Source organism: Pleuronectes platessa, chromosome 1 (genome assembly GCF_947347685.1).
Source record: "Pleuronectes platessa chromosome 1, fPlePla1.1, whole genome shotgun sequence".
NCBI lineage: Eukaryota > Metazoa > Chordata > Actinopteri > Pleuronectiformes > Pleuronectidae > Pleuronectes > Pleuronectes platessa.
Window position 1 is genome coordinate 15,177,507 of NC_070626.1, and position 26,530 is coordinate 15,204,036.

Here is a 26,530-nt window from a genome sequence, read left to right on the forward strand (position 1 = left end):
TGGTGGTGTTGTAATAGAAAGTGGAAAGTGTGTAATCTGGAGGGGATGTGCACATGTCAATGAATAGATAGTGTCTGTCCATGCCAGTCTTAATGACCACACACATACACACACACCATCGCTCTCTGTGGGTCCTTATATCTCTCCCCACGTGACAGCCTGTTAAATAGGAAGTAATTTTCTACAGAGAAAACAACACAGTCCACGGACACCAGTAATAAATCAGCTTTGTATGTTTGTGTGTCTGTGAGAGTGTGGATCTGATGATTCAAGGGAGTTTTTGTATTAATATGTATATGTGTATCAAGTGTAGGAGTTTGTAGCACAAGCAAGAAGAAAACAAAGCAGCAGCGTATAACTGGCTGGACAATTTGTGACCCGCACTGCTTTTTAACAAGAGAGAGACGCATGAAGGCACAGAGGGGCAGAGAGGCAAGGATGGATGACGGGATCAATATATGTAAGGAAGGCTGAATGGATGGTGGGATGGATGGCTGGATATATGGAGGGCAGGGAGGAAGAAGAAGCCAAAGGGAGACAGCAAAGGATGAAAATAATGAGATAGTGGGAAAGAATAAGGGATGAAGTAGAGTGAGAGGGATTTAAGAGTGGAGCCATGAGTGGAGGTATAATGGATGAGGAGGGGGGTAAATAAAAGCACAAGGGGGTAACAGAGGAAGAGCTGGTGGATAGAGGGATGGAGTAGATGGATGGATAACAAGTGTCCTTCACTCCAGTGCTTGATTGGAATAGATCCACTTGGACAAATCCCAGGCCACTTGTCATTAAACACTACCAATTAGTTGTGTGTGTGTGTATGTGTGTGTCTACCATGCTTGAATTGTGCCATAGATTAAACCGGTCAGGATGGGAGAACATAATGTGAAGAAAAATATTTGGTTAAAATTGGGGTGGCCGATGCATTTGAAGGATTTGACAACAACTAAAAAAAATGCGACACAGGTTTTGCACAGTGAGCAGCTCAGTCATAAATGACCAGAAGAAAAGAAAACACATTTCTGCCAGCAGAAATAAGTGTTCATGCTACATGTAGGGATCTCCAGCAGCAGAGGAGCCGTGCATGGATCTCTAGCAGCTGCAGCAGCCATGTTGTTCCCATTGTTACCTAGAAATTAATTCAGACACATCCCTCACTGAATCCTCAGTAACACCATTAATATTTTTAAGATGCAGTAAATTCATGCCCCTGACAAATAGCAGTGTCTATCATAATCTGCAACACGTGTGGTTTTTAGCATTCAAATTATATAATAAGAAACCTGTAATTGCTTTTGATCGCATTTGCTACAGTAAATGCGTAAGCTCAGCCCGCACAGGGTGGAAAACCACTTAGTGGTCGTCTCGTGGAGCTTTGTTTCATACAGTGTGTGCACTCACGCTCACACTGATGGTCACAAACACACACCTACACACACGGATTCACACACAAATCTCCTGGGAGAGCTAGTCAAATGGTGAAACGCTTCGTCGTTCTATGGGTCACTGGATCCACATCTCTCTTCCCCCCACCTCCCTCCTCTTCTATTTATCTCTCTCTCTCCCTCTACCGCTCTCTCCCTTTCTCTCTCCGACCCCCCTCCTCGCTCTCATTTCTGTAACCTGCTGCAGTTAATTGAAAGCCAATGGTGTGAGAATATGGCTCTTTGACAGAGAGTGTTTCAGGGCACAAGGTCCTCTCTCTCTTTTTATAATCTTAGAAATATATGTGAGGATAGATTAAAGCAGAACAGAGCAGGAATCCCTGCCAGGGCTGTTTTATTTCATCGTCTTGTGAATGAAGCTGCGTTTGGATTTTCTAAAATCTGGAATTCTGCTTGTTTGAATTGTGGCCTCTTCAATTGTAGATAAGGAAATACATTTACACATACAGTGAAATATTGCAGCAGTCGCTTCGAAGAATTATTGTCAGAATATTAAGTCGCTCTACCTCAAGAAATATCATTTTAACAGAAACCCTGGAGGCCACAAAAGTCATCAAGTACAACAAACTCAATCACATGATTCACAAGCCAACATTCACCAGTGGGAAAAATAAAACCATAAGAATGAACAAGTACATTTGACCATGACATTTTTTCAAAAGATGCAGAAGACAGAGACGGAGACATTTTTAATAACTGTCACTTTACTGTAAAATTCTTAATATAGGTTAAACCAGAAATTCTGACTTGAATATATCTGATATTTCTGCTTTGTGAGAAAGAAAGGGAGTTAGAAATGGAGGTTTTAAATTAGACGTGATTTACTTTTGTGCTGAGAGAAGCAGCGAGAAAGAACCTGCTGTGTTGATGTTAGGAGCGAGAGAGTGAGGAGAACAGAAAGACAAAGAAATGAGACGTAGAAGCTAGAGTAGAAAGCAGAGGAGGAATAAGGAGAATTTAAGAGCATAGTAGATGGAGTATATATGCATATGCACACACACACACACACACTAAATTATATATATATAATTTTTGTGACTACTTTTGAGCTAAATGCCGCAAGGGAATTGAGCAGCAAGAAGCAAATGAGCCACTCCCTTTCCAGATGTTGGTACATATGTAAACAGCAGCGTGTGTGTGTTTGTGCGTCTGTCTTTGCGTGTCTTTGTGTGTGTGTGTTGAAGGGCATATAATCTAGTCCTATTCTGCAATTAGCATATTACCATGGTTGTTCTGCGGTAAACTATGAGGATGTAATTATAGACCCATGTGGTTATGCACATGTGCCACCGTCCTTCCTGTCCTTCCTCCTCCTCCGCATATCTCTCCACTGAAATCATTCAATTTTTATGTTGTTTATTTTCAAAGTATGATTTTAATGTTCCAATCAAACTGACTCTCCTCTTCCTCTCTGCTTTTCTTCTTCAGAGCTGCACAAAAGTTAAACTTAGCATCCAAGAAGAAGAAGCAGAAGACGGCCGCAGTCACACCCCCAGTGACATCATCACCGTCCTGCGACCCACCTCTGTTTCCCACCAATTTCAGCTCCGCCCTGGTGGTGGCCCCTCCCCCAGCTCCACCCTGCCTCCTCCGTGCAGCCAATAAGATAAAAGATACCCCTGGGCTTGGAAAGGTAATGGGAAAAAAAACTTTAACTTTAAGTTGATAATCTACTTTTGATATTCTAATCCAATTGAATGTTATATGTTTAAAATTACACAGCAGACTGATAGCTACAGGTTAGTCAGTCACATAACCTACACATAAATATCACTTTCTCTTTGATGTGTGCAGCAAACAATTCATATCAGACTTTAAAGTTTTTCTTTTAGATAATGTAGATTTAAACTTTGAGGGTTAAACTGGGGAAGCACCAATCTGAAACTGACACTGGTCCGATACTGACTGATTTTGCTGGACAGGATATTAGTGACAGAAGGGCCAATCGATTTAGACTATTTGTGTACTGCATCATGCGTATAGGCCTATACACATTTTTGAAGGAGTTCTAACATAGTATGTAGGTGGTTTAAAAAGGGTCAGCAGTTTGGATGGACTGTTTTCAAAAGTTTGATACTTAGTTTTGACTTTATATTTATAATTAATTTGGATTCAATTCTGTTGTGTTATTTTATAGGGAAATGTTTAGTCCTGTCCATTTTGTTGCTGAAGTAAAAGGGCTTATACTTGAATTGTAATTCCTGTTAATTTGGAAGGTTTTATCACTAAGGGACTATTGCACAATTAGTTGTTATTTTAATAACCAGTGCAATGCCTGTTTGGAATAAGCTGTTTCCTTGGTCTGTGGTGATGCTGGTTGCAGTTTTTTTTTTAAACTAAAGTGACTTCCAGTAATTTAGTTGTGGTTAATAAAGACCAACTGCATAACCCTGAAGCTGCACACAGAGCTGTTCCCCTGTTAATTCAAAGTTCAGTGAAGCAGGACCCGAACTGCAAAAGTAGCTGTTGTCATGAACACACCCATTGTCACGATCAACAATGTCACTTATGCTGGTCACCTGTTTATTCAAACGTTATTAAGATTGAACGTCTCACCCCTATATTTGAAATCTGAGGTTTAAGTGGCAGCTAAGAGATTTGGTTTTAAGTTAAGTTCTACTGCATTTTGAAAAGTACTGGAATGAGCTCAAAATATTGAGCTGTTGTATTTTATCATGACCTTGGGCAGTTTGTCTGTGTGTGTCTACTAGTATGTGTGTGTGTCTGTGTGTGTGTGTGTGTGTTTGTCACCCCTGCTGTACCATAGTGAAATGTAGCCTAATGGTTACCACGGTAACACATCTCAGGCTGACAAAAGTCATCTGTCACCGTTGCTACTGGTTGATGAAACATGTGTGTATTGTGGATGGGGGCGAGTCATGCTGCTCAAGTGTGTGCAATATTGATCGTCCATGTAATGAGTTTTTAGTGCCCCCTCCTCCACAGTTTGAGCATGAGGCCTAGTGCGTGTATGTGTGTGTGTGTGTGTGTGTGTGTGTGTGTGTGTGTGTGTGTGTGTGTGTGTATGTGTGAGTGTGAGTGTTTTCTTACTGGGACAAAATAAATGAGAATGGATAACAAAATCAAAACAGCAGGATCCTTCAGTGTTTTCATGTGCGTGTCCACATACAGTAGGTGTGAGTATTAAATTATAAGAGTGCATCACAGTAGCTTGTGTCTGTGAGCTCCTGTCTGTGTCTGTGAGTGTTTGGGCAGTATGTTAGGATATCTCTCCATATAGCCTAATGCTTCTTTTTTAATTGGGTCTTTTTTGGACAGCGGATAGTGAACAGACAGTAACAAGGGGGAGAGAGGGACAGAGATTGGAAACAAACCAAGAACGTTGTGGTTATGTGGCTCTAACCATTTGGCCACTGGGTCACACCGTTAAGTGTGTGCGACAGTTTGTGTGTGTTGTGTGACATTAACATTAAATGCCAGATGAGAGGACAAGTCTAACGACTCATGTCAATTAAAATAAATTTGTAATGAGATGTAGTCAAATCGTCCTTAATTAAAGTTATCCAGAATAACATTAACAAACATCCAGTCAGAAAAAAACATTGAGAAAAAAATCTGCGTCATATAATAATATAGCAAAATCAATATGCAGGCACCAGTTTTTGAGTTATTCACTTTATCTAAATTCCCAAAACTCACCATGTTTTGATCTGGTTCCTGACCTGACGATATAATGGTAGAAAAAAGTGAGTTGTTTATAAATGTAAATAAAAAATAAATTGTTAAAGCCACATACATGAAGCATTCATGGACAGAATTATGACAAAACATAGAAATTTGTATTTAAACTAAATGTAACATGTGAGTAAAATTATGCTTTCTCATGAGCTGCATTTATATATTTGAAATCTTGAAATCTCTGGAAATTATTTAGTTTAGGTGTTTAATATATTAATTGTGTTTTTGTGCAGCTGATTATTTTATGTTGTGTATTTTTGTCTTCTCTTTGTTTCTCCTTTGAGTCTCTGTCTCTGGTTCTCTCCATATGGAGGTGACAGATGTCTCCTCAGTCGTCAGGGAGACAGATTCACACTCACATATTTACAAGGGCTCACAGACACAACAGCCAAATAATATTACTTATATTACACACGCCAACACTAAAAAAACAACACACACACACATACACATACAGAATATGTTAGGAACCATATTCACAAAAAAACCAGTCCTCACACAGTGCCTCTGTGGTCTCATTGTTTCCTTCCTGGCTTCTGTTTAATCCCACTATGAGCCTCTGTGATCTTGTCTGGCCCGCCCTGCTGCGTACAAATGTCTGCTACTACTGCTGTTTAATTACATCTATCACACACCGTCCTCCTCACAGTCATGTGGACTTCTCACAGCCGCCATTCTGGTGTCATCTGTGGTACTGGGGATCTTTGATCACAGTGTTCCGTCATCTCAATTGCAAATCCACTTTAACTTCCTGTCGTCCTGCTGGTAGACTGCTCACCTTCAATCAACTTTGACAAACCAAGAAAAGCAAGTCTGTCTTTATAAAAATGAAGTTATTTCTCTTTATTTGATTTTTCGAGGATTGTGAACTTTTAGGAAATGCGTTAGATGAGAATGTCAGTACCACTCTCATACCTTCTCACACCTGTGATTAAGCATAGATTGTACATAAAGATGGATGACACATCTCCACTTCAACCCACTATCTAAAGGCAAAATATTCCACATACAAACGCTGCCATCTTGCACATTTGGAGCCAGAGTCTGTGCTGTAGCACCCTTTCCTACAGACATTTTGTGTCTACTAGTTGAAATTTGGGATATTTGCTAAGCTAAGTGGCTGTCGGCAAATTCTCCAATTCCTGATATTTAATTCTGCAGTCATTGCTGTGGTTTCAAATGAAACATGTACTAAAAGAAGCAGGAGAAATACAACCAAGGCAGAGAGATATTTTGGTATTTGGACCCCAGCAAGCCTGTGCTGTGAAATCGATTGACGCTTGCCAAGACCTAATCAAGCACACTCGCATCCAGACCTATGCATGCGCAGACACACACACCCACACACACACACACCCACACCCACACCCACACCCACACACACACACACACACACACACACACACACACACACACACACACACACACACACACACCCACACACAAACATATGGGAAGAAGAAAATGGCTGTGGTGACATTTCCCCAGTAAAAATGTCACCTGCAGTGGGGGTCGGTTCCCTGCTGAAATGGCATTTGCACAGATTCACACTCGCTCACTGGCTTGCATGCTCACAAATTCGTAGGATTATAGTGCACAATGAAAGATGTCAAGGAGGCAGCAAAGCCCCTGGTGGAAGTGTGTATGATACATCCTGCAGAATACATGGGCTTGTCTGTGAGTGTGATGGAGGGGGGGTTAGTGTTCTCCCTGATGTTAATACGGCAGAAAACAGATTGAGACATCACATTTAAAGCCAGAGGGAAATCACCTGCACAGGTCAGATGTCTTGCTGTGTGTGAATGTGTGCATGTGTCTGGGTGTGTGCGTGTGCGTATGCGTTTGTGTGTGCGTGTGTGTGTGCGTGTGTGTGTTTGTTACAAAGAGAGAGAGAGATGGTGAGAGTGCAGCCTTTTTCCCTTTAGGGATGTTCAATTTAATAGAATCCCTCGCTGGATCTGTCTGAATGGCATCTGCATGTCCAACTCCCCTCTGTTATTTCTGTACATGTTGATGGCAAGCTCCGTCTCACTTTAATCAGCCAGCCGGGAGTCCTCCACTCAGGCCACCAACTGCTGGGGAGCATGTGTATTAGATGTGTATGTATTATCACTTTGAAAACCCACCGTAGACAGTAATATAGACTACTATCAGTGACGTCTTCAAGATGAATCAAAACGTAAAATCATCAGATAGCCCAGCAGTAATTAGAGGTGCTTATTTACAGTTAAAGACATGTAAAAGGACAAATCACAGAAATATTTGGACTGCATATGCACACGCTGCCACACAAAACAAACGGTGAGATAAACTGTCTCCCTCTTCCATCGCTTCATCACCCTGTCTGCTCCTCTCCATGTCTGAATGCCAGTGAGAGACTGTGGTAGCTTTCCCCCACCTCTTTCATCATCTGCAGACAGCATTATGCACACAAACTCACACACACACAAACGCACGTATTGCTTGACCTTGGGGGAAAGTGATACCATGACAGCTAATCAATTTTTAATAGCAGCTACGTTCCCTCTCAGGCCACAAGCTGTGTGCGTCTGTGTCATGAATGAGCACTTGCATTTTCCACGGACATTTGTGTGTTTTCATGCCAGCCTGTGTGTAACTGTGCGTCTCGTATCCAAACAAGTGAATGAGTCTGTTGTGGGAATCTTGGCTGAAATATTAATGCTGTTAGTGTTGGCATTGCCTGAGCATGGGATTTGGTAGTGTAATGTAATGGTAGTATGACAGGAAAATGCAACATAAACCTTTTTGTTACCTGTACTGCAGACACCTGATATATTATTGTATTATGTTGTATTTGGATCTTGCATTAAGAATTCACTGCTGCTCTCAGACAAGTATATCAACATTTCTATTCATTCTCTCGCCTCTGCACTATGCAGCTGAATAATATGAGCGAGAGATTCAGAGAGAGTGCATCATCAAATACTTCCTAATAGGTGACTCTATACTGGGCTACTAACACTGTGTACATACCTTTCAGTTATTGCTCACAGTGCGATGGACATCAGTGTCAGGCCTGGGTTTGATCTGCCTTTGGTATTTACTTATCCTCAGCAAATACAATAAAAGGACCAAAACCAACCTGTTGGTCTGTCTCACAGGACTTTCCTGTGTCTGTGCCCATGTCCATTCTTTCCTACTGAACTGACCATAATGTAAGATAATCAGCAGTCTTATACTTCAACATAAATCCTTGGTTGACTGTGGATCAGGTGGATTAGTAAGTAAAGACACTAACCAGAAGGTTGGTGTTTGATCAGCCAGCTCTTCTTGTTTGCCTTGCCCGCGAGTGACCTGGGGCAAGATACTGAACCCCAAATTGCCTCTGATGGTTTTGCCGGCGATGTGTGATGGAGTAAGAGCTGCATATAGAAGTGCTGTATGATTGTGTGTGTGTGTGTGAGTGGATGAATGGGACTTGTTAGGCTTCGATATTGTAAGTCACTTGTAACAAAATGCAAATGTATTCTGTTGAAGATTCAATTTAATTTGACAAAATGTTACCCAAAATTACAATATTCAGTTATTTCACCATCTCTTTTAAATGAGGCCTCTATTGGGTAAAATAGAAGCTCATCCCTGTTGGATTACAAATTCATACACCACCATTGTAAAACCCTGCAGTGCGTCTATCAGAGAACAGCCACCACGGATCTTCTGATACCGACAACTGAGCTGGAATGAATAAATTAGTTAAAATTAGAATTGATTGACTGGAGCCTGATCTTGCTTTTCCCGTATGGTATTTGTATCTATCGCTGTGTGTATGTTTTCCCAGATGTATGTTTCTGCAGTGTTTTGGAACCAATTAGACCTCAGTCTCAGTCCTATTGATTTTCCAGCCAATAGCAATGAAGCACTGCTGTGAGGGGCAATCGAACAATCTCAGCTCGGCTCAGGGTTGCTTGCTGCTGTTTAGGTGAATTCCTTTACTGAAATAGGCTCAAACACTTCATAGTGCCTGAGTGGTGCGTGAGGTTCTGCTGAGGGGGAAGAAAAAAAAAGTGACTCCTTCCCTCAACATCTGTCATAGCGTGTACCCTTGAACAGGGTAATGAACCTCCAAGCTGTTCCAGGTGTGATCAGCAGACCTAGAGGTCAAACACAGCCTGTGATTTCGTATGTTAAAACGAGGAATCATAAACAGACTCAGAACATTGATAACAGTTGTTCTCCAAAGCAAGCAGAAGTTTTCACACAGGCACATTCAAACAAACTTTCTCGCATCTCATGCCCTCAAACCATTATTTTCCTTCTTAATATCTCTCTGACTTGCATCAGTATTCACTGCAGCATAAAGTGTGAGAAAAAAGAGAAGAGAATAGTCGGAAGAGGTTGGATGATGGGATGGAGATGGGACAGAAAGAGAAGGGAAAGAATAGATCAGACAGTGATGTTGAGAAATTTCTGTCAAACAGAACGAGACAGAAGAAGGGAGAGGTCCATACAGTATGTGTTGTGAAAGAGAGGAGGGTGGATAGAACAATTAGAGAATGTAAATGAAGAGAAGAGAGGAATGGAGGGATGTAGATAGAAATGGACTATGTGAAATCACAGCGTAAAGCAAACAGGCAGATTTAAAACAGTCACTGCAATGGTTTGTTTAAAATGCAGTTCAGCAATGTAGATTCTGCTTCTTGCATTAAAACTCCCTTGTTCAGAACAATAACACGACACACAGTGGCTCTGATTTTGCTGACATATCAATTTCCCTGATATTGTTTGGTGATCATCACCAAAATGCTTTGACAGTTTGAAGATAAAAGGGTAATGGAGGTCAAGTCTTGCCTTTTCACATGCGCCTTCAATATTGAGGAGGCTGGACAAGAAACGGCATTGTAGTGTTATTTCTCATCAAACACATACACAATCACCGGCAACCCTCTCACCTGACATAACGTAGAAATGAGCTCTCGGGGGGGGGGGGGGAGACTTTATGAGCTATGCCTTGTAAAGCGTGCAGTGGTGAAATCCTTCCCTGCAGGCTCTTACTGATGTGATGGGCTCTTTTATTGGGGTCAGGAGAGGGCGTAGCACCGAATGGTGTTTGTGTGTGTGTGTGTGTGTGTGTGTGTGTGTGTGTGTGTGTGTGTGTGTGTGTGTGTGTGTGTGTGTGTGTGTGTGTGTCTGTGTGTGTGTAGAGGTATGGGATTGTTTTCAACACAAACTCTTGACCTGCCAGTGAAGCTTACTGCTTAGATTTCCTGGGTCACAGAGGTGCAGGTTTATTGTATTCCAGGGGAATCTCAGTTTATCTCACGTCCTCATCGATAGACCCACTTTTATATTGACACACGTGTAGTTATCTCCATCTGACAAAGGCTTCAACGCAAACACTCTCATGCACACTCACCCACTCACACAATTCATTGAATCAACTCTCCTAAATGGCCCATAGCGATGGGATGATGCAACCAAAGGAAAGACTGTTAATGTGTTCTGTGAGAGAGAAAGAGAGAGAAATATGAATAAAACAGCAACACAATAAGAGCTATTAGTATGATATTTGTCTTTGTGCTCATTACTTGTCAGTATATTACCAGTAGGCTTTTATGCTTTTTTCAGTTATCATTTTAGGTGAGTTCATTCAGGATGACATGACCTTGTTGTGGTTGTAAAATGGAAATAAAATAAATAGTAGCAATCATTTTGTACAAAGAAAGACAGATAATTGGGTTTCTTGTTTTACATTTGCAATTATGTTGTTATCTAGAAACATAGTTAAGTAGTGGACGATAAAAAATAATCCTTTTTACTGTAAAAATCAAATGTGACTCAAAGTTTGCAGTGTATTTGCAGCATTTGACAGACATTACATAATCCAAAGACTTTTATTTTTTATAATATTTCTTCCTTTCTCACATTTTTACTTCTGATCACATCCTTGTTGGCAGCTAATGGATCTGTATGTAAATAAACATATACTCACAGTCCTTTTTCATCCTGCGAATCCTCTATCTCGGAGCACAGTGGGGTTTGGAGTGTTTTGGGATTACTGTATGATTCGTAATCCCATGGTGGTGCTTAACTGGAGGCGCATGTGTGGAATCACACTTCAGACGATGATTCATCTGTGCTAACAAGCACAAAAAGAAAAAAAATCTCTCTCCTCCTCTCTCTCCTCCTCTCTTAGGAGCCACATAAACATAGTCTTTTCATCTAACCTGCTCCTCTGTGCCCTCGTGAAATAAATCTATTGTTAAGGTAGCACATGGTTTGAAACTCGTAAAAATTGATTTGACAGACTTTTTAGTATGACCCTGAATGCCCACTTCGGTCGAATTAACACACAATTTGTAATTTCATGTAGAGTCACTGAGATTTTCCTGTTGGGTCCTGATCTCTTAATAGATGTGACATTTAGTCGTTCACATCCATCCCTCCATCTATGTATCCCTCCATCTTTTTTACCCTCTATACCACACTTATCCTTTATCTATCCCAGTATACAATGGGAAATGCAGGGTACATACAGATACCCTCAATTAAAGTTGGGCATGTGGTCCATAGTGTGTCATTTCTAGGACTGAGGACCACAACTTCTCTCCAAATAAGACCCAGAGTCTCATCGGGCCAAAACTAATGATGCGTTAGTGGAATTTCTGTGAAGTCATAAGTAAGGATGAGAAACTGCTAAACTTCTGCCTGTCAGTCTGTACCTTGTATACTGTCAGCTGCTTTGCTGTTTGTGAGACGTTCAGCCCTTCACTTAAGTCGTGCCTTAAGCTCTCTATCCAAAAAACTTCTTTACATTTTGTGCTGTCAGTTTTCAACGCTGGACCTAATTTACCATGAACTTCCACTGAAACCGATTTCACACTATGGCCATCATTCATGTTAGAGAGGCAACTATAGAAGCTGAGCTGGTTGCATTCTTGTCAGCACATAACTAAATATGATTTTATGGCTTTGAACCTGCTTGTTTTTTGATTTACATTAACCTGATCACAGTGTTAGATTACCTCTATGGTTTGGCCTGGGGTGATGCTGGTTACAGCTGTGATACTGAAACTGTAAAAGTGACCTGAAGTTATTGAGCTCAAGCAGGTAAAGACCGGCAGCTGGACTCAGACACAAAGAGCTGTTCACCTGTTTATTCAAAGTTCAGTGAAGCTCAACTCAGTACGCAGAACCGCCACACTGGGGGACGGTTATCGTTGCCACTGTCACAAACATTCCCATTGTCATGAAAGCGCCATCGCAGACTACGCTGCTAGTCACCTGTTTGTCCAATGTTTATTGATATTGAATATACCACGTGTCCAAATCGCACCAAATTTGACACTACACCTCCTCGGGTCCATGACAATACACATGCCAAGTGTGAAGCAGATATGATAAACTGTTCTTAAGATATGTAAGCCACATATACACATACAGAGATTTGTGGAATTATTCAAAAGAAGATGCAATAATGAAATATGACAGTGTTTGCTTGTTTGGCTAGCTGCAACAATATGCAATAAGTACCTGCCACATAGCTAACAACATTTTCCTGAAATTTCTCAAGTTGTTTTTATTGTCAGGAATCTAAAATTCTTTGTTTCACTTTTTGCATTTTACTGCATCTGAAGAATCAATACTGGAATAAATAGTGTGTGACAGGCAGTAATTTGTACATATTTCAAGATAACAACACATGAACATCACATGGCTTCAGTGGCATTGAAATTAGAGGGGAGATGTGCAAAAGTGTAAAAGGACGTTAAGGCTGACAGAGTGCAAGTCTTCAAAATAGACCATAACTCTTAAAAGTAAATAGACTCAGATATTTTATTACTATCCCCATACACTTTAGAATCCATCCAGTGTCCCAGTGTAACTATCAAACATATTTGATGATCAGGGCGGCTCGGATCGCTCCCCGAGACAGTTGCAGTAAAGACTGAATCATAAATCACTCACAGTACCGGACACTCTGTGCCAATCATTTACTTCACCTAAGCTATTCTCTGAATTGTCAGAGGGTAAAACCTGGTGTAAATCTTCTGGATAATGCTGAGGCACCTGACAGATGGACTGAATCAGGGATACGGGCAGTGAGAGAGCAAATGGGCGAGAGTTTCGAAGATAAGCTAATGCAGCAGAGTAAGAGAGAGAGAGAGAGAGATAATAAACTGCTGGAAAATACTTCAAACTTTAACACATCTTTAACTGACAGGAAAAAGAGTTGTTTATGTGTTAGAATGTTCTGTAGCGCACTCAGATGTGATGACGCAGCGTTTTGCTTCCTCCGATATCAAAGAAAACAACAGCAGCTGTCAAGCGGTAAATTGTGGCTGCTAACACTTTGTGACAGGAGTGGGAGGAAAGGAAGTGGAGGAGAAAGGGCTAAAACAGGATTCCTGCACTTCAGGCTTTTGATGTGTGGCAGAGAGCTGAAGGTAGAGAGAGAGGGTGGGTGAGGAGAGGGAGAAGAAGGGATTTAGGATAGAGGCAGAGAGAGATAACGAAAGATTGACGGGTGTTAGTAGATGGGAGGAGGGAGGGAGAAGCACTTTGGGTGAATAAGGTGATGAGAGAGAAAGAGTGTGTATGTACTTGTTTAAGATGTATAAAGCTGAATGTTGGGGATCTTTGGGAGTCTTGTCAAAGGTAATGTGCACATAGGTTCAAATGGCTTCAAGCAACAATCCTGTAGAAATATCAAGTTTGAAGATGGGACTGTTCCCTCAGAAAAATTTCATCCATTTTCATTTAGGTCTGACATTAAGGTCTGACTGTCTGCGTGGACGGTAGCAACTTTAGGGACATTGCACGCAACAGCTCAAGCGAGCATGAGGCTATTAGTGCTGCAAATATCGCTGCACACAGCGATACAATGCAGGAATGGAGCAAAACTTAAAGTTATAGATCTCCTGTTTTATGGGAAGTGTAAAAGCCACAGTCTTAGATAACTAATTAGAAATACTGCAAATTGTTTGATGGACAACCGTCTAAATATATATAAAAAGGTCAGTCTTGCCCAGATGGCAAAAACTTTTAGCCGAAGAGCTGTTTTCCTTTGTGAACTGTGTCCTGTGTCTGTGTCTTATTTGTCTGTGTCCTGTGCCCGTTAACTACAGTCTTATGCCACTGATTTCTAAAGTAGAAGTTTGTCTTTTCTTACCTTCAGGTGAAAGTGATGGTGCGGGTGTGCCCAGTGTCTCAGTTGGACGCCGCCGAGTCCAGCTCTTTCCTCAAAGTGGATCCCAGGAAGAAACAAATCACCATAATGGACCCGGCAACCAATCAGACGGCAAGCGCCGCTTCCCAGAAAAAAGCAGCAGCCAATCAGGTCCCGCCAAAGATGTTCACGTTTGATGCTGCGTTCCCTCCTGATGCATCACAGGTAAGAGACACGATCTAAAAGAAAACATTGGTTGTGATTTTGATAGGAGGATTTCACGACATTATATAAACAACAGCAAAGTGCATTAAGAAAGTTACAGGCTTAAATTACACCCCTGTTTCTGCCAGCTTCGATATTTCGCATTTGGCAAAAAAAGCAACAAACTTTTAAATTAAACCAGTACTAAAGGAATAGTTTAACATTTTGGGGAATATGCAATTTTTTGCAGGCAGTGAGGTGAGATAACTAATAACATACTTATGTCTGCATGCTAAATATGAAAAGACTGAACCTAGTAGAAAGTCATCAAAAATTGAAAATTATTGTCAAGTATCTGATGTGTTTGCTTTTTGGGAACTGTAATGGAAAATAATTATGTTTATGTTATTTTAAAACACTTCCCTTGCACTTGCATAGATTGTTATGTCTCCATTTGTTGTATTGCATGTATACAGATATTACATTCTATGATATAACTATTAACAAGACCAACATCCAACTCATAACCGGTTGTCTACAAATAGGCTGATCGTTATTTATTTTAGGACACTCGTTAGGCTTTAGGTAAGATGATGGATACTTAATGTCTCTGCCTGTAGTTTGAGAGATAACTTGGCGTTTCGAGAGATATCTTTTCTACTTCGCTTCTTCACTGTATCTTCAAATAAGAGCAAATGTGTAATTCTGGGACTTTATATACTTTCTGATCTGTCGCACTTTACATAGGTCTTAAGTTTTATTCATTATTGTCTCAAAAAGTCTTAAATTGATGCCTGCATGAACCCTGTGTGAGTCAAATGTAAAGACGTTAGAATAGAGTCAAGTTGAACATAACATTCAGTATCTCACTGCTGCCGTAAGAGTTTTGAAACGATTGAGGCAAAACCACTGCACCAGTTCTCGAATGGATCACAGATGTTTTATTTGCCCTCTTCCTACATATCTCTTCACTTCTCTCTCTTTCTCTCCATCTGCCTGTTGCTAGGCGGAGGTGTGTGCGGGGACGGTTGCCGAGGTGATTCAGTCGGTGGTGAATGGAGCAGATGGCTGTGTCTTCTGCTTTGGACACTCCAAGCTGGGTAACGCTCGCACACACACATGCACACGGGCGGGGAACGTCAGAGCGTGTGCAGCTTGTGAATCATCTTCAGCGTGTCTGTCTGACCGCCAGTGTTGTCAGTCTTTCACTTGGCTGTCTCTCCGCTGGCCCTCGTCTATCAGAGACAGAAAGAGGAGGATTAGTGTCTGCTGGAGCTGAAAGCATTCTCACTCCGCTCTGTCTGTGTTTCTGTCTTCTTCTCGCTCTCTCACTAATCCCTCTGAAGCTGGGTTTTTAGAGAAGCTGTCTTAAAAAGGGTCAGGACCTCTCGCTGCTCACTGCAACACGTCTGAACCCATACACATGCAGTGACACAAAGACCCACCACACTCACACACACACATTGACACCAAGATGTTCTTCAACCCCTGTTGTGTTTATCCCTGTACATTCAAACAGCATTATCCTACTCAGCGTGTGATCTCCATATATTCAGTTGGAGGCTCCAAGTCCCCTTGAACTGCTGGCGGAGATTTAAAATGCTGCAGCTCAACAGGGAGCTCTGTTTCTACTGGATCAAACAGTCATGATGGTTTATGTGTAAACCGACATGCAAACCACTGTACTCCAGGGAGATGGTCCTCGGCCAAATCTGGAAAGTCAAATCAAATTATAAATATGTAATAGTTTTGGGCAATCTCATGAGGCTGTTCTCAATTAGAAGTGATCATTTTATGTTTAGGGGGTCATTTTTGGTGACTTTGCACCACACTTTTCAAGCCACATTCATCCATTCACATACACATTCATACAGCACCTTTATACACTGCACCTTCTCTATCACACATTACTCACCCACTGCAGCTGCTTAGTTCAGTGTCTAGCCCAAGGACATTTTTGCATTCAGAATAGAGGAGCTGGGGATCGAACCACTGACCTTCTGGTTAGTGGACGACCCACCCCACTTCCTGAGCCACAAGCACCCCTAATTTGCTGATCAGTCAGATTTTAGACAGGTAGCATTTCAGAAACGCACATTAAAGTATAGATCATCATTTCAATTTGCCCTCATGCACTGCAATGCCTGGCTGGGGACCTTTACTTTCATTCTCCACCTGTCTTTCCCCTTTGTTTTCTATCCTCTCTCTGCTGCACACTCCATGCTTGGTACTATATGCAAAAAGAGGACATTCAAAAAGCTATAAAAGTAAGCACGTCCATAATGTCGGTATAATCTTAATCATTGTACAGGAACACCCTGAGTGCACCAAACTACAGCAGACCCAATAGGCACAAGAAGACATAGATACCCATCCATTAGCTATACCGCTTATCCTTCGAGGGTGGAGGGGGAGCTGAAGCCAATCCCAGCTGACATTGGGTGAGAGGTTTTGTGCACCCTGGAGGTCACCAGCATATTGCAGGAACAACATACAGACACGAGAACTATTCACTCCCCCTCCCACAAATTCTAATAAATGTAGATTTGGATTGGTTTCCCCTCTCTCTGATACGTATGCCAACATTAATAGTAAATATGTTCAAATCATCATGTCCATGTGTTTTCACTGTGTTGTCAAATATTGACACATTGAAAATGAATCATACTGTATAATATGACAGAAAACATCATGCCTCATATGCCCCCCAAAACAGACCGAGTCCGATTGTGTTGGATGATACAGAGTCTTAGGCTCTGATGGTGCTAAAGCTTTTACATAATGGAGAAATCCATCATAGACAATTAGCTATTTCGATCAATTTTACTATCATATTAATGCTGTGTAGTGGTCCTGACCTTCCTGGTTTCAGTTTAATGGCTGAGATCATTATGTGTGATATAGCTGCACCTAAAGCCAGGGGTCTTAATAAGGCTACATTATTACAGCATTGACTTTTTTTCTAATTCAAATTGGGAGAGTAACACATAAGCAATTATCTTTGGTTCTGTGGCCCCTTGGCTGTAAGCACAAATGTGGGACTAGACAGTACTCTCACAGACACAAGCACACACACACACACACACACACACACACACACACACACACACACACACACACACACACACACACACACACACACACGCTCAGACACTCAGACAGACACACACACACATGCACTCATTAACAAAGAGTAACACGTTTTTCATTGAGTGGGAAAATGTAATAAAAGCCCAAATGATCCTAAAATAAATGGATGAACTTGAGGGACGTAATTGAATCCTCTGGCTTTAAATCGTGACTGATGGTTTTTGAAATCTGTTATTGAATACAGGCCTTGAACGGATCATCTTTGAGGAATAATGAGTGTTAGTGTGTATGGCTGTGTGTGTGTGTGTGTGTGTGTGTGTGTGTGTGTGTGTGTGTGTGTGTGTGTAGCCTTGTGTGAGCTCATGTCTTTGAACTCATGATACAATGCTGTTCACATTCTCACTCCGGTCACTTTCTCTCTGACAGTATCGGCACTTCTGTGTGATGAGACCAATTACTGGGAATATACATCAACCACAGAGACACGGGGACACACATACACACACACAGCTTTATTGCCTGTAGCGGACACTGTGTTGCAATGTGGTGTGAGTCGGTGGTGTCTTGACAGCCCGTGAGAGCCAGAAGAGAAGGAAACACTGCAGAACTCGACATATACTCCCAGAGACGTGTAATTTAAGACCTTCTCACATAGAGATGAGCCCAAGAGGGAGAAAAAACTGAGGGAGGGAGGTTGTTAAAATGCTCTGCAGTTGTGGTTAGTGATACTTCATAGAGCCATTAGAACTGGGGGAGTCCATCTGACTTGTAAAACACAAAGAAACCCACTGGAAAACTGTTAAATCAAAGTGAATGACCCCAGTGTTGCTTTAAACAAGTTCTTTTAATATAACCATTCGCCACATAAGCATTTTTACAACATTTTAGGTCTCTGTGTAAAACAAGTTGGACCTCATGCTTTAGTGGATGTTTCAACATAATATAAACCCTACTATAATGGTATAAACCTGTTCTGTCTAAACACAGCCCTCTTGCTTGATTGTGTTTAATAATTCACATCCCGGTTTTAGAATGTTTTTTTTGCGGCAAATTATGGAATGTACCTCTGTTCTCATAGAACGTCACGGACCTCCAGGGAACGCTGAGGGAAAACAATTTAGAATTATAGTGCAGCTGACAACCTTCCCTCCGTCCCCATCTCAGAACAAATCACGCACATTTCTCCAGACTACATCACAGCAGTCTGGCTTTTGATGTCCTCTATTTCTGCATAAGTGTTTGAGTCGGTTGTGATTGTTAAATGAGACATATGGCTTTGTATCGATAGGTGTTTGATCTCCAACTGCTGGCAATCAGAGCAGGTGGATGTGTGTGTGTGTGTTCGGATCATCCTCTTGTGACTCACAGGCACCTATCATGTGCATATGCATCTTCGAACACATCACACACTGATCTATTCATAAAGTGCTTTGACTTCCCTTTTTTATATGCCCTTTTCTGATGAACCTTGTTTTGTCTCTTACAGGTAAATCCTACACAATGATGGGTCGAGACGACTCTCTTCAGACTCTGGGTATAATCCCCTGTGCCATCTCCTGGCTCTTTAAACTCATCAATGAGAGAAAGGAGAAGACAGGAGCTCGCTTCTCTGTTCGAGTCTCTGCAGTCGAGGTCAGTGCCTCCAATGAGACTTTGATTTGAAACGATCCTGGCAGAGTTGAACTGGTGCTATTACTGAACCAGACAATGAAGAGAGGAGAATACAGCTTGTCTCCTTTTGAAGACTATAGTGCTAATAGAGTAGTGTCATCATGAGATTCATTTCTGTAGGTGTCGTATTTTAACTGTTGCCATCACATGTAATCATTGCTCTTTAATAAGCATTGCCTGTATGACTGGTCTTTGCACATTTAAACATGAATCAATTTAGGAGACAACTTTGTAAATTTTGTGTGGTTGTGTGTTTGTGTGTGTCCGTGTGCGTGTAGGTTTGGGGAAAAGAGGAGAACCTCAAGGACTTGCTGTCTGAGGTGGCCACTGGCAGTTTACAGGATGGACAGTCACCTGGAGTGTACCTGTGCGAGGACCCCATCTGTGGCATGCAGGTACACACACACACACACACAAACACACACACACACATACACCCACACACACACACACACACAAACAGACAGACACACACACACACATTTAAATATATTGCAGCTGACAGTTACCTTCGTTTATGTAATGTGAATGAAACAAATTCAATTCTGACTGTTTATATGAACAGCCTCAGGCTTTGTATTGTTATACTTTACCTTTGTCTGTTTTAGCTACAGGCAGTTCTCTGTTGTCTTAGCTACTATACAGACACGCACACGCACACGCACTCACACACGCACACACACACACACACACACACACACACACACACACACACACACACACACACACACACACTGACACAAACACACTGGATCAGCAGATACAGTTTAATAGGTTCATATATTGTTAGGGTTGTTTTATCCAAAACTGCATGAAGAATTTATTAAAATACCAGGTCGAGAAACTTAAGCTTTTTCAGTCTGACTTGCTGTGTCAGGATCAATGAAAAGTAACCTGAACTCTTACAAGTAGTGTCAGCATATTTAATTTGGAATTTACTGATGGTTTAATGATCTACATTTATGAGCATTTTTTTAGACAAAAAAAGGCTCCTTACACAACCTTATAATCACCATCATCATCAAAATGTGTGTTTGTGAGTGTGTATGTGTGTGTGTGTGTGGGGGGGGGGGGCTATTGTATATGCTTATAGGATTACAGGGTTTGATACAAGCACATCTGTGTAATCCTTAACTAATCTGACATAATCTCATCAGTAATGATAGCCTGCAGTACCACGCACACACACACACAATCACACACACACCTCTCATCTTCTCTCTCTCTCTCTCTCTCTCTCTCTCTCTCTCTCTCTCTCTCTCTCTCTCTCTCTCTCTCTCTCTCTCGTCTCATCTCTTTCTCCCTCCATTGCTTTCTCCCACACCTAAACACAAGTACAATATCATCATCACTGGACATATCTTGAGACCCTTCAGTTAAGATGTCTGTCTTTTTCTCCCTAGCTCCAGAACCAGTCCGAACTGCGTGCTCCCACCCCAGAGAAGGCTGCCTGGTTTCTGGACGCCGCCATAGCAGCTCGTCACAGCAGGCAACAGCCCAACACCACGGAGGAAGAGCACAGGAACTCACACATGCTGTTTACATTACACATATACCAGTATCGTATGGAAAAGACAGGAAAAGGAGGGAGTAAGTGCTGTTTGTTTAAACACCGCCATTACCCTCATTACTGTTATTACTGATAACAACAACAATTAACAGTCCCAGCTACTGCTCTTCCACTACTGCAGAAACAACACTTAACACTGTTGTTATCATATCACACTTTAGCTGCTGTAATAATCAGTAACATGCTGCTGCTATTAATACATTGCTTCAAAGCAGCAAAGAGTGGATGTAAACAATAATGAGTGACAGATCAATCCATTCCCCTGTAGTCAATATGGATAAACAAGGAACATGAGCATCAGAATTCATGACAGAGTTGTAGCCACACCCATCACAAACTGTTTGATCCTTATAGAGAGTCTGTGTTTGGATTAACTCACAGTCACATCACACATTCACTCATGTCTGTACAAATAACCAAGTGATAATGTAGGAGTGGTGTGGGTTTCTTTTTGTGTTTGACAAACTGACAGACTATGACAGATGTCTGATGGAAATACCATTGATAATAATTAGTGTTAGTGCATACAGTGTGTGTTTGTGTGTGTGTGTGTGTGTGTGTGGCTGTGACTGGGAGAGAGAGTAGAGTAAGTATGGGAGAAAGAGAGGCAGGGATATCACATACAGGCAGTGTGGATGTATATAAAAGACATCAACATATCAATGTGGGAACAGACTGTTTTCTGTCTGCAGCTATGGCCGCTGAAACCTGTAATTACAGTTTGTCTTAATCTTTAAAGAACTGTGATTCCCAGTATGTTGTTCCTGACACAGCTCTAGCTGTAACCTTAGCCAATGTTGTCACACGTTTTGAAAAATTAATTTAGTCATTATACAAATACTGTTTATTGATGGCAGATTGTTGACTTGTAAAAGTATTTTATATACAGTTTACTGTAACGTTAATGATTACTTGGTTATTACCAAGGAGATGATGTTTTTCTCTTTATTTATTTGTTGGAGTTATTCAGCCAGAATTAGGCAAAATCTACTGGACTGATTACCACAAAACTTGGTGGAAGGATTTGGTGTAGGTCAGCAAAGCACCCATACAATGTTGAGCACATCCTGATCAGATGTCTTTCTTATTTCTTAGAGAATAATGAATGGGTCTTGATGAAAAAGTTAAGTATGTGTTATACACTTATAATTATGAGTGTGTGCAATTTGGTGCAGATCAAAAATTGTATCTAGAACTAGTGAATTTAAATTTGGTTTCATATGGTGACTGTTGGGCTTCGGTGGAGGTACCTGCTCTCTAAGTTCCCTACTGGTTTATAAAATAACTAATGTGAACTATTATGAAATAACTATTGCAAGGAAATGTTTACATATGCTGCTGCAGCTGTGTTGTCAGTTTAATTTGATCATTCAGACTAAAGGTTGCTTCACACATCAAGAGTCAGCCGGTCTCTGTACTTAACACCTTTTAAAAGTTAAACCGGGTTTTTACAGTGAATTAAACTTGCAGTTATCAATACAAACATCATATGGACATGTGTCTTATTATGAATATTTGCTTGACTAGTTGTCCTCTATCTTCCCTTAACTATTCTCCTACGCCCCTTTTTTTTTTTACTTTGCCAGTGTCCGGAGGTCGCAGTCGCCTCCACCTGCTGGACCTTGGCAGCTGTGACGTCAAAGTACTTGGAGGAGCGGGAGGTGGGAAGAGCAGGGAGAACTCCTCACCCAGCTCAGCCCCACTGTGCCTTTCTTTATCCGCCCTTGGCAATGTCATCCTGGCCCTGGTCAACGGCAGCAAACACATCCCATACAAGTAAGCTGCTGTGTGCAGGTGTGTGTGAGAGGAGAGGAGAGGAGAGGGGAGGAGGGGAGAGGAGAGGAGAGGAGAGGAGAGGAGGGATTGATGAGGAAAGCAGGAGAAGAGGAAATTGTTGACAGATAAGCTGCTTCAGGTTTTGGGGACTTAATGTTATAAACAACAACAGCTGCTGTTCCATATTCAACACATTCATTTAGCTGGTTAAGTGACTGGCAATGAGGGCAAAGGAGAGAAGAGAGAGGAGCGACGTAGGTATACAGACAGAGACAAAGTAAACAGTATGGCAGATAGAAAATTTAAATATACGCAGTAGAAAGATACCATAATTGATGTGGTAACATTTATTATGCTCGAGCAGTGTGTCCCCATTCTCCTTTCTCTTCATTTAATCCCTCTTTTCTTTCCTCCTTCCTCCTTGCTCTGCCTCTCTCCTTCAGGCTGTGTAGAGCTCTGCTCCTTGCTGGGTTAATTTAATCACCAGCTTTTGCATTTACATTGCAAAACAAGCTGCAACCAACACTGAAGCTGTGGGCAGAGTCTGCTTTGGCATTCAAGGCTGGTGTCAGACTGTGAGAGGATATGGACATGTTTTATAAACGGATGTCATATAGTGGATGATTCAGTAGATACAAGAACATGGTGGTTCGCGCTGTCGCCTCACAGCAAAAAGGCTCCCGGTTTGAATCCTAGTGCCTGGGGTCTCTCTGTGTGTCTGAACTAATGTCAGCTGGGATTGGCTCCAGCTGCCACCATGTAGAATACATTATTATTACATTCACTACTCATGGGTCGCACCACACCCAACTTTATAACTCATTCTGTCCACCGACAGACATAATGATATATGAAAACCATTATTCAAAAATGTGTGCTTTTCTATCTTGTAGATGTACTGAAAGAAATGCACAAATTTTGTCAATAGGATTTATCCCTGAGGTATGATGGATGTATTTTTGCACAATTTAATTGCATTCCATTCCATAGTTGCCGAGAAATTTCCCCGAAAAACAGCTACGTCAATCAAAATCTTTAGACTTGGTTCTCCGTCTATCAGCACAGATTACTATGGTGGTTCAGTTAGTAGATTTAAGATATTTCAGTGGATAGACTTTTTCATCCCTAGAAAGCAAAGCAACATTATAGAAGATATTTAAGGTCGTTTCCTGTGACCTAACATTATTGGGAGCAATGACAAAACTAAAAATGTCTTCCAAGAACTCTTCTCCATTCATTTCATCACAGTTACATGCTGAGCTTGTCTTCCAGTGCTTCAGTACTTTAGGATTAGGGTCTCATCCTGTTCTCATAATCCTAGCCTGACTGTTGCTCGGTAACGGGTGACTTTATGCCAGCTGATCCCTAGAAGTTTGGACACGTCTTAGGTTTATATATTGCCGCAGAGGCCGACAGTTGTCTGTCACCACAAATCTAGCAAGTCCCATGTTTCAGTGACAATAAAGGCTCTTCACACATTCAACCTTTCTCATCAGGGACTCACTGTGCTCCTTTTCCAAAATCAGACCATTTCTCTCTTTCTCCCTTCAGTCATTAAGCTCCATACACGTTTTGATCGACGTCTCCTCAAGGACACAACCAAAGTTTCTATCCTCCAAAATCATGGTCAGAGAAATGTCTAGATTGTCGTAGTTTATTTGTTCAGCCATCAATAGTGCAAGTGTAGCTTGAAAAGAGAGCATCTTGTTACATTCAGCACTCCTCCCTGATAGAACTCTGGTAATAACTCTACCACAGGCAGAAGTGTGAGATCTAATCCAACAGCAGGGTATCAGCACTTGAATTAACATGCAAATTACTCCTGCATGAGTCATGAATTTACCTACATTAATCTCAGGGGGAGATACAGAGAGAGAGAGATGGATCGAGAGAGAGAGAGATAGATGGATAGAGAGAAAGAGAGAGAGAGAGAGACATAGAGAGAGAGAGATCGAGAGGGAGAGGGAGATGGTTTGTTGAAGCCTGAGGCGGCAAACTGAGAAAAGGCGATGAGGGAGGAGAGGAGTGGAGCATCGATGAGAAAGAGGAGGTCAAGAAAGGAGTATGTTTGTGTGTGTGTGTGTGTGACTGTGAATGTATGTATACGTGTGTGAGGAGACATGCCTGCAGGCTGTGTTTCTTGAAAAAGGGGGACAGCAGCATGAGGTATTGAGCCACAGAGGAGCTGTACTCACTGTCAGCATACAGGCCTCAGGCATGCACACTCACATACACACACACACACACACACACACACACACACACACACACACACACAAGGTTATGAATGATTGCAATAGCCCACCCAGGAAAGTCTTTTCTTAAATACACAGCCTAGTTTTTCTAACCCATCTGCTGTAAAATCTCTTTGGGAGATGGATCGTCTCCCAATATTAGACTGTAATATTCAGAGTACCTCTTCTAAGACTTCTTGAGCTTTAGACTGAAATAGCATCCTTTCATATCGTCTCACAGCTGTAATCAATAAACAATCCATAGTTACCATCAACTTTGCCTTTTGGATCTTTTAGCTTCATTTATATAAATATGTCAGCTTGCGACATAGACTACAACCACAGTAACAAGCTTTTATTAATCCTGGGTGTCGGAAAAACAATTGGTTTTGTCACATGTCCTGAAAACAGTGTGCGTTTTCCAACCTGTCTTCAGTGCTCATGTCTCACTACATGTGCGTTTCCAGGGACAGCAAGCTGACCATGTTGCTAAGAGAGTCGCTAGGCAACATGAACTGCCGGACCACCATGATTGCTCACATCTCCGCCTCGCCCAGAGACTTCTCAGAAACCCTCTCCACCATCCAGATCGCTTCCCGTGTCCTCCGCATGAAGAAGAAGAAGACTAAAGTCACCGTGGTGAGTTTTGATCGACACCTTGACGCTTCGTTAAAATTGGGAGATCATTCATTTTAATTGTTCAAACTAAAACCTTCAGTACATTAAATGCATGAGACAGTCACAGGTATCATAACTTTGACAAATGGACACTTGACTCCCTTTTAATCAGTGTCCATGTCATGCTTATAATGAAACATGAACATAATCTTGTCATTGCATTGCATAATCTTTTATGTCTGAGGTTAAGTTTAAAATACTTTGTTTGTGCTGATTTTATTTCGACACCACACATTTAGTCAACTCCTCTCCCTTTTCCATCAAAACCACATGTGCACAGTGTGCATGCTCTCTTATTTCAAAACTGTTCATCAGGCGTAAAAAGGGGTCGAGTGAGAATAAAGCTCCAGCCAGAGAAACATTAAGACATGAGGAATCTTAATGTCCAAGTATGTGACAGAAATAATTACATTAAATATATCAGATGTTCATTAAATTAAAGTACTTATCTTAAATCTGGTGGGTCACTGGTGTGTTACAAGTTGGACGTCATCCTTTTTTCTCTCTTCTCTGTCTTTTCCATCTCTCTCCAGAGTGAACTGTCAATTAAAGGCTCTGCAAATCAAAAAAATTATGGATATTCTCTCTCTCACTTCCCCTGTCTTCACTCTCTCTTCAGCAGTACACCTCCAGCTCCTCTGGAGGAGAGAGCTCCTGCGAAGAGGGCCGCATGCGGCGTCCCACCCATCTGCGTCCTTTCCATCACCGTGGAGACACCGACTCTGACCTTCCACTACTGCGACTATCCAGCGACCCTGATGAGTATTCGAGCAGCGAACAGTCCTGTGACACAGTCATCTATGTGGGCCCAAATGGAGCGGCGGTGTCTGACAGAGAGCTGACGGACAACGAGGGACCGCCAGAGTTTGTCCCAATTATTCCCGCTCTGCTACGAGGAAAAGCGTCAGAGCCGAATCAAACACAAAGTCAAAGTCAGACAGCTGGAGTCCAGAACAAGGTAGATTACAGCTTCAACTACAGTTCAGATGATTTGGAAGTTTGTTCTGAAGAAAGATTAGATTGACTTTTGAGGGATTTC

The 26,530-nt window shown here is 41.6% G+C and overlaps 1 protein-coding gene across 1 annotated transcript in view; it reads left to right on the forward strand.

Annotated features, from left to right (window-relative positions):
* The window catches only part of kif26ba (kinesin family member 26Ba), a 79,501-nt gene that overhangs the window by 38,116 nt on the left and 14,855 nt on the right, over positions 1-26,530 (forward strand). The window contains exons 5-13 of the mRNA XM_053427467.1: positions 2,871-3,075; positions 14,278-14,493; positions 15,479-15,572; positions 19,049-19,194; positions 19,512-19,628; positions 20,637-20,823; positions 22,390-22,579; positions 25,281-25,452; positions 26,111-26,449. Of these exons, the coding sequence (XP_053283442.1) occupies positions 2,871-3,075; positions 14,278-14,493; positions 15,479-15,572; positions 19,049-19,194; positions 19,512-19,628; positions 20,637-20,823; positions 22,390-22,579; positions 25,281-25,452; positions 26,111-26,449 (1,666 nt within the window). The remainder of the gene's footprint in view (positions 1-2,870; positions 3,076-14,277; positions 14,494-15,478; positions 15,573-19,048; positions 19,195-19,511; positions 19,629-20,636; positions 20,824-22,389; positions 22,580-25,280; positions 25,453-26,110; positions 26,450-26,530) is intronic.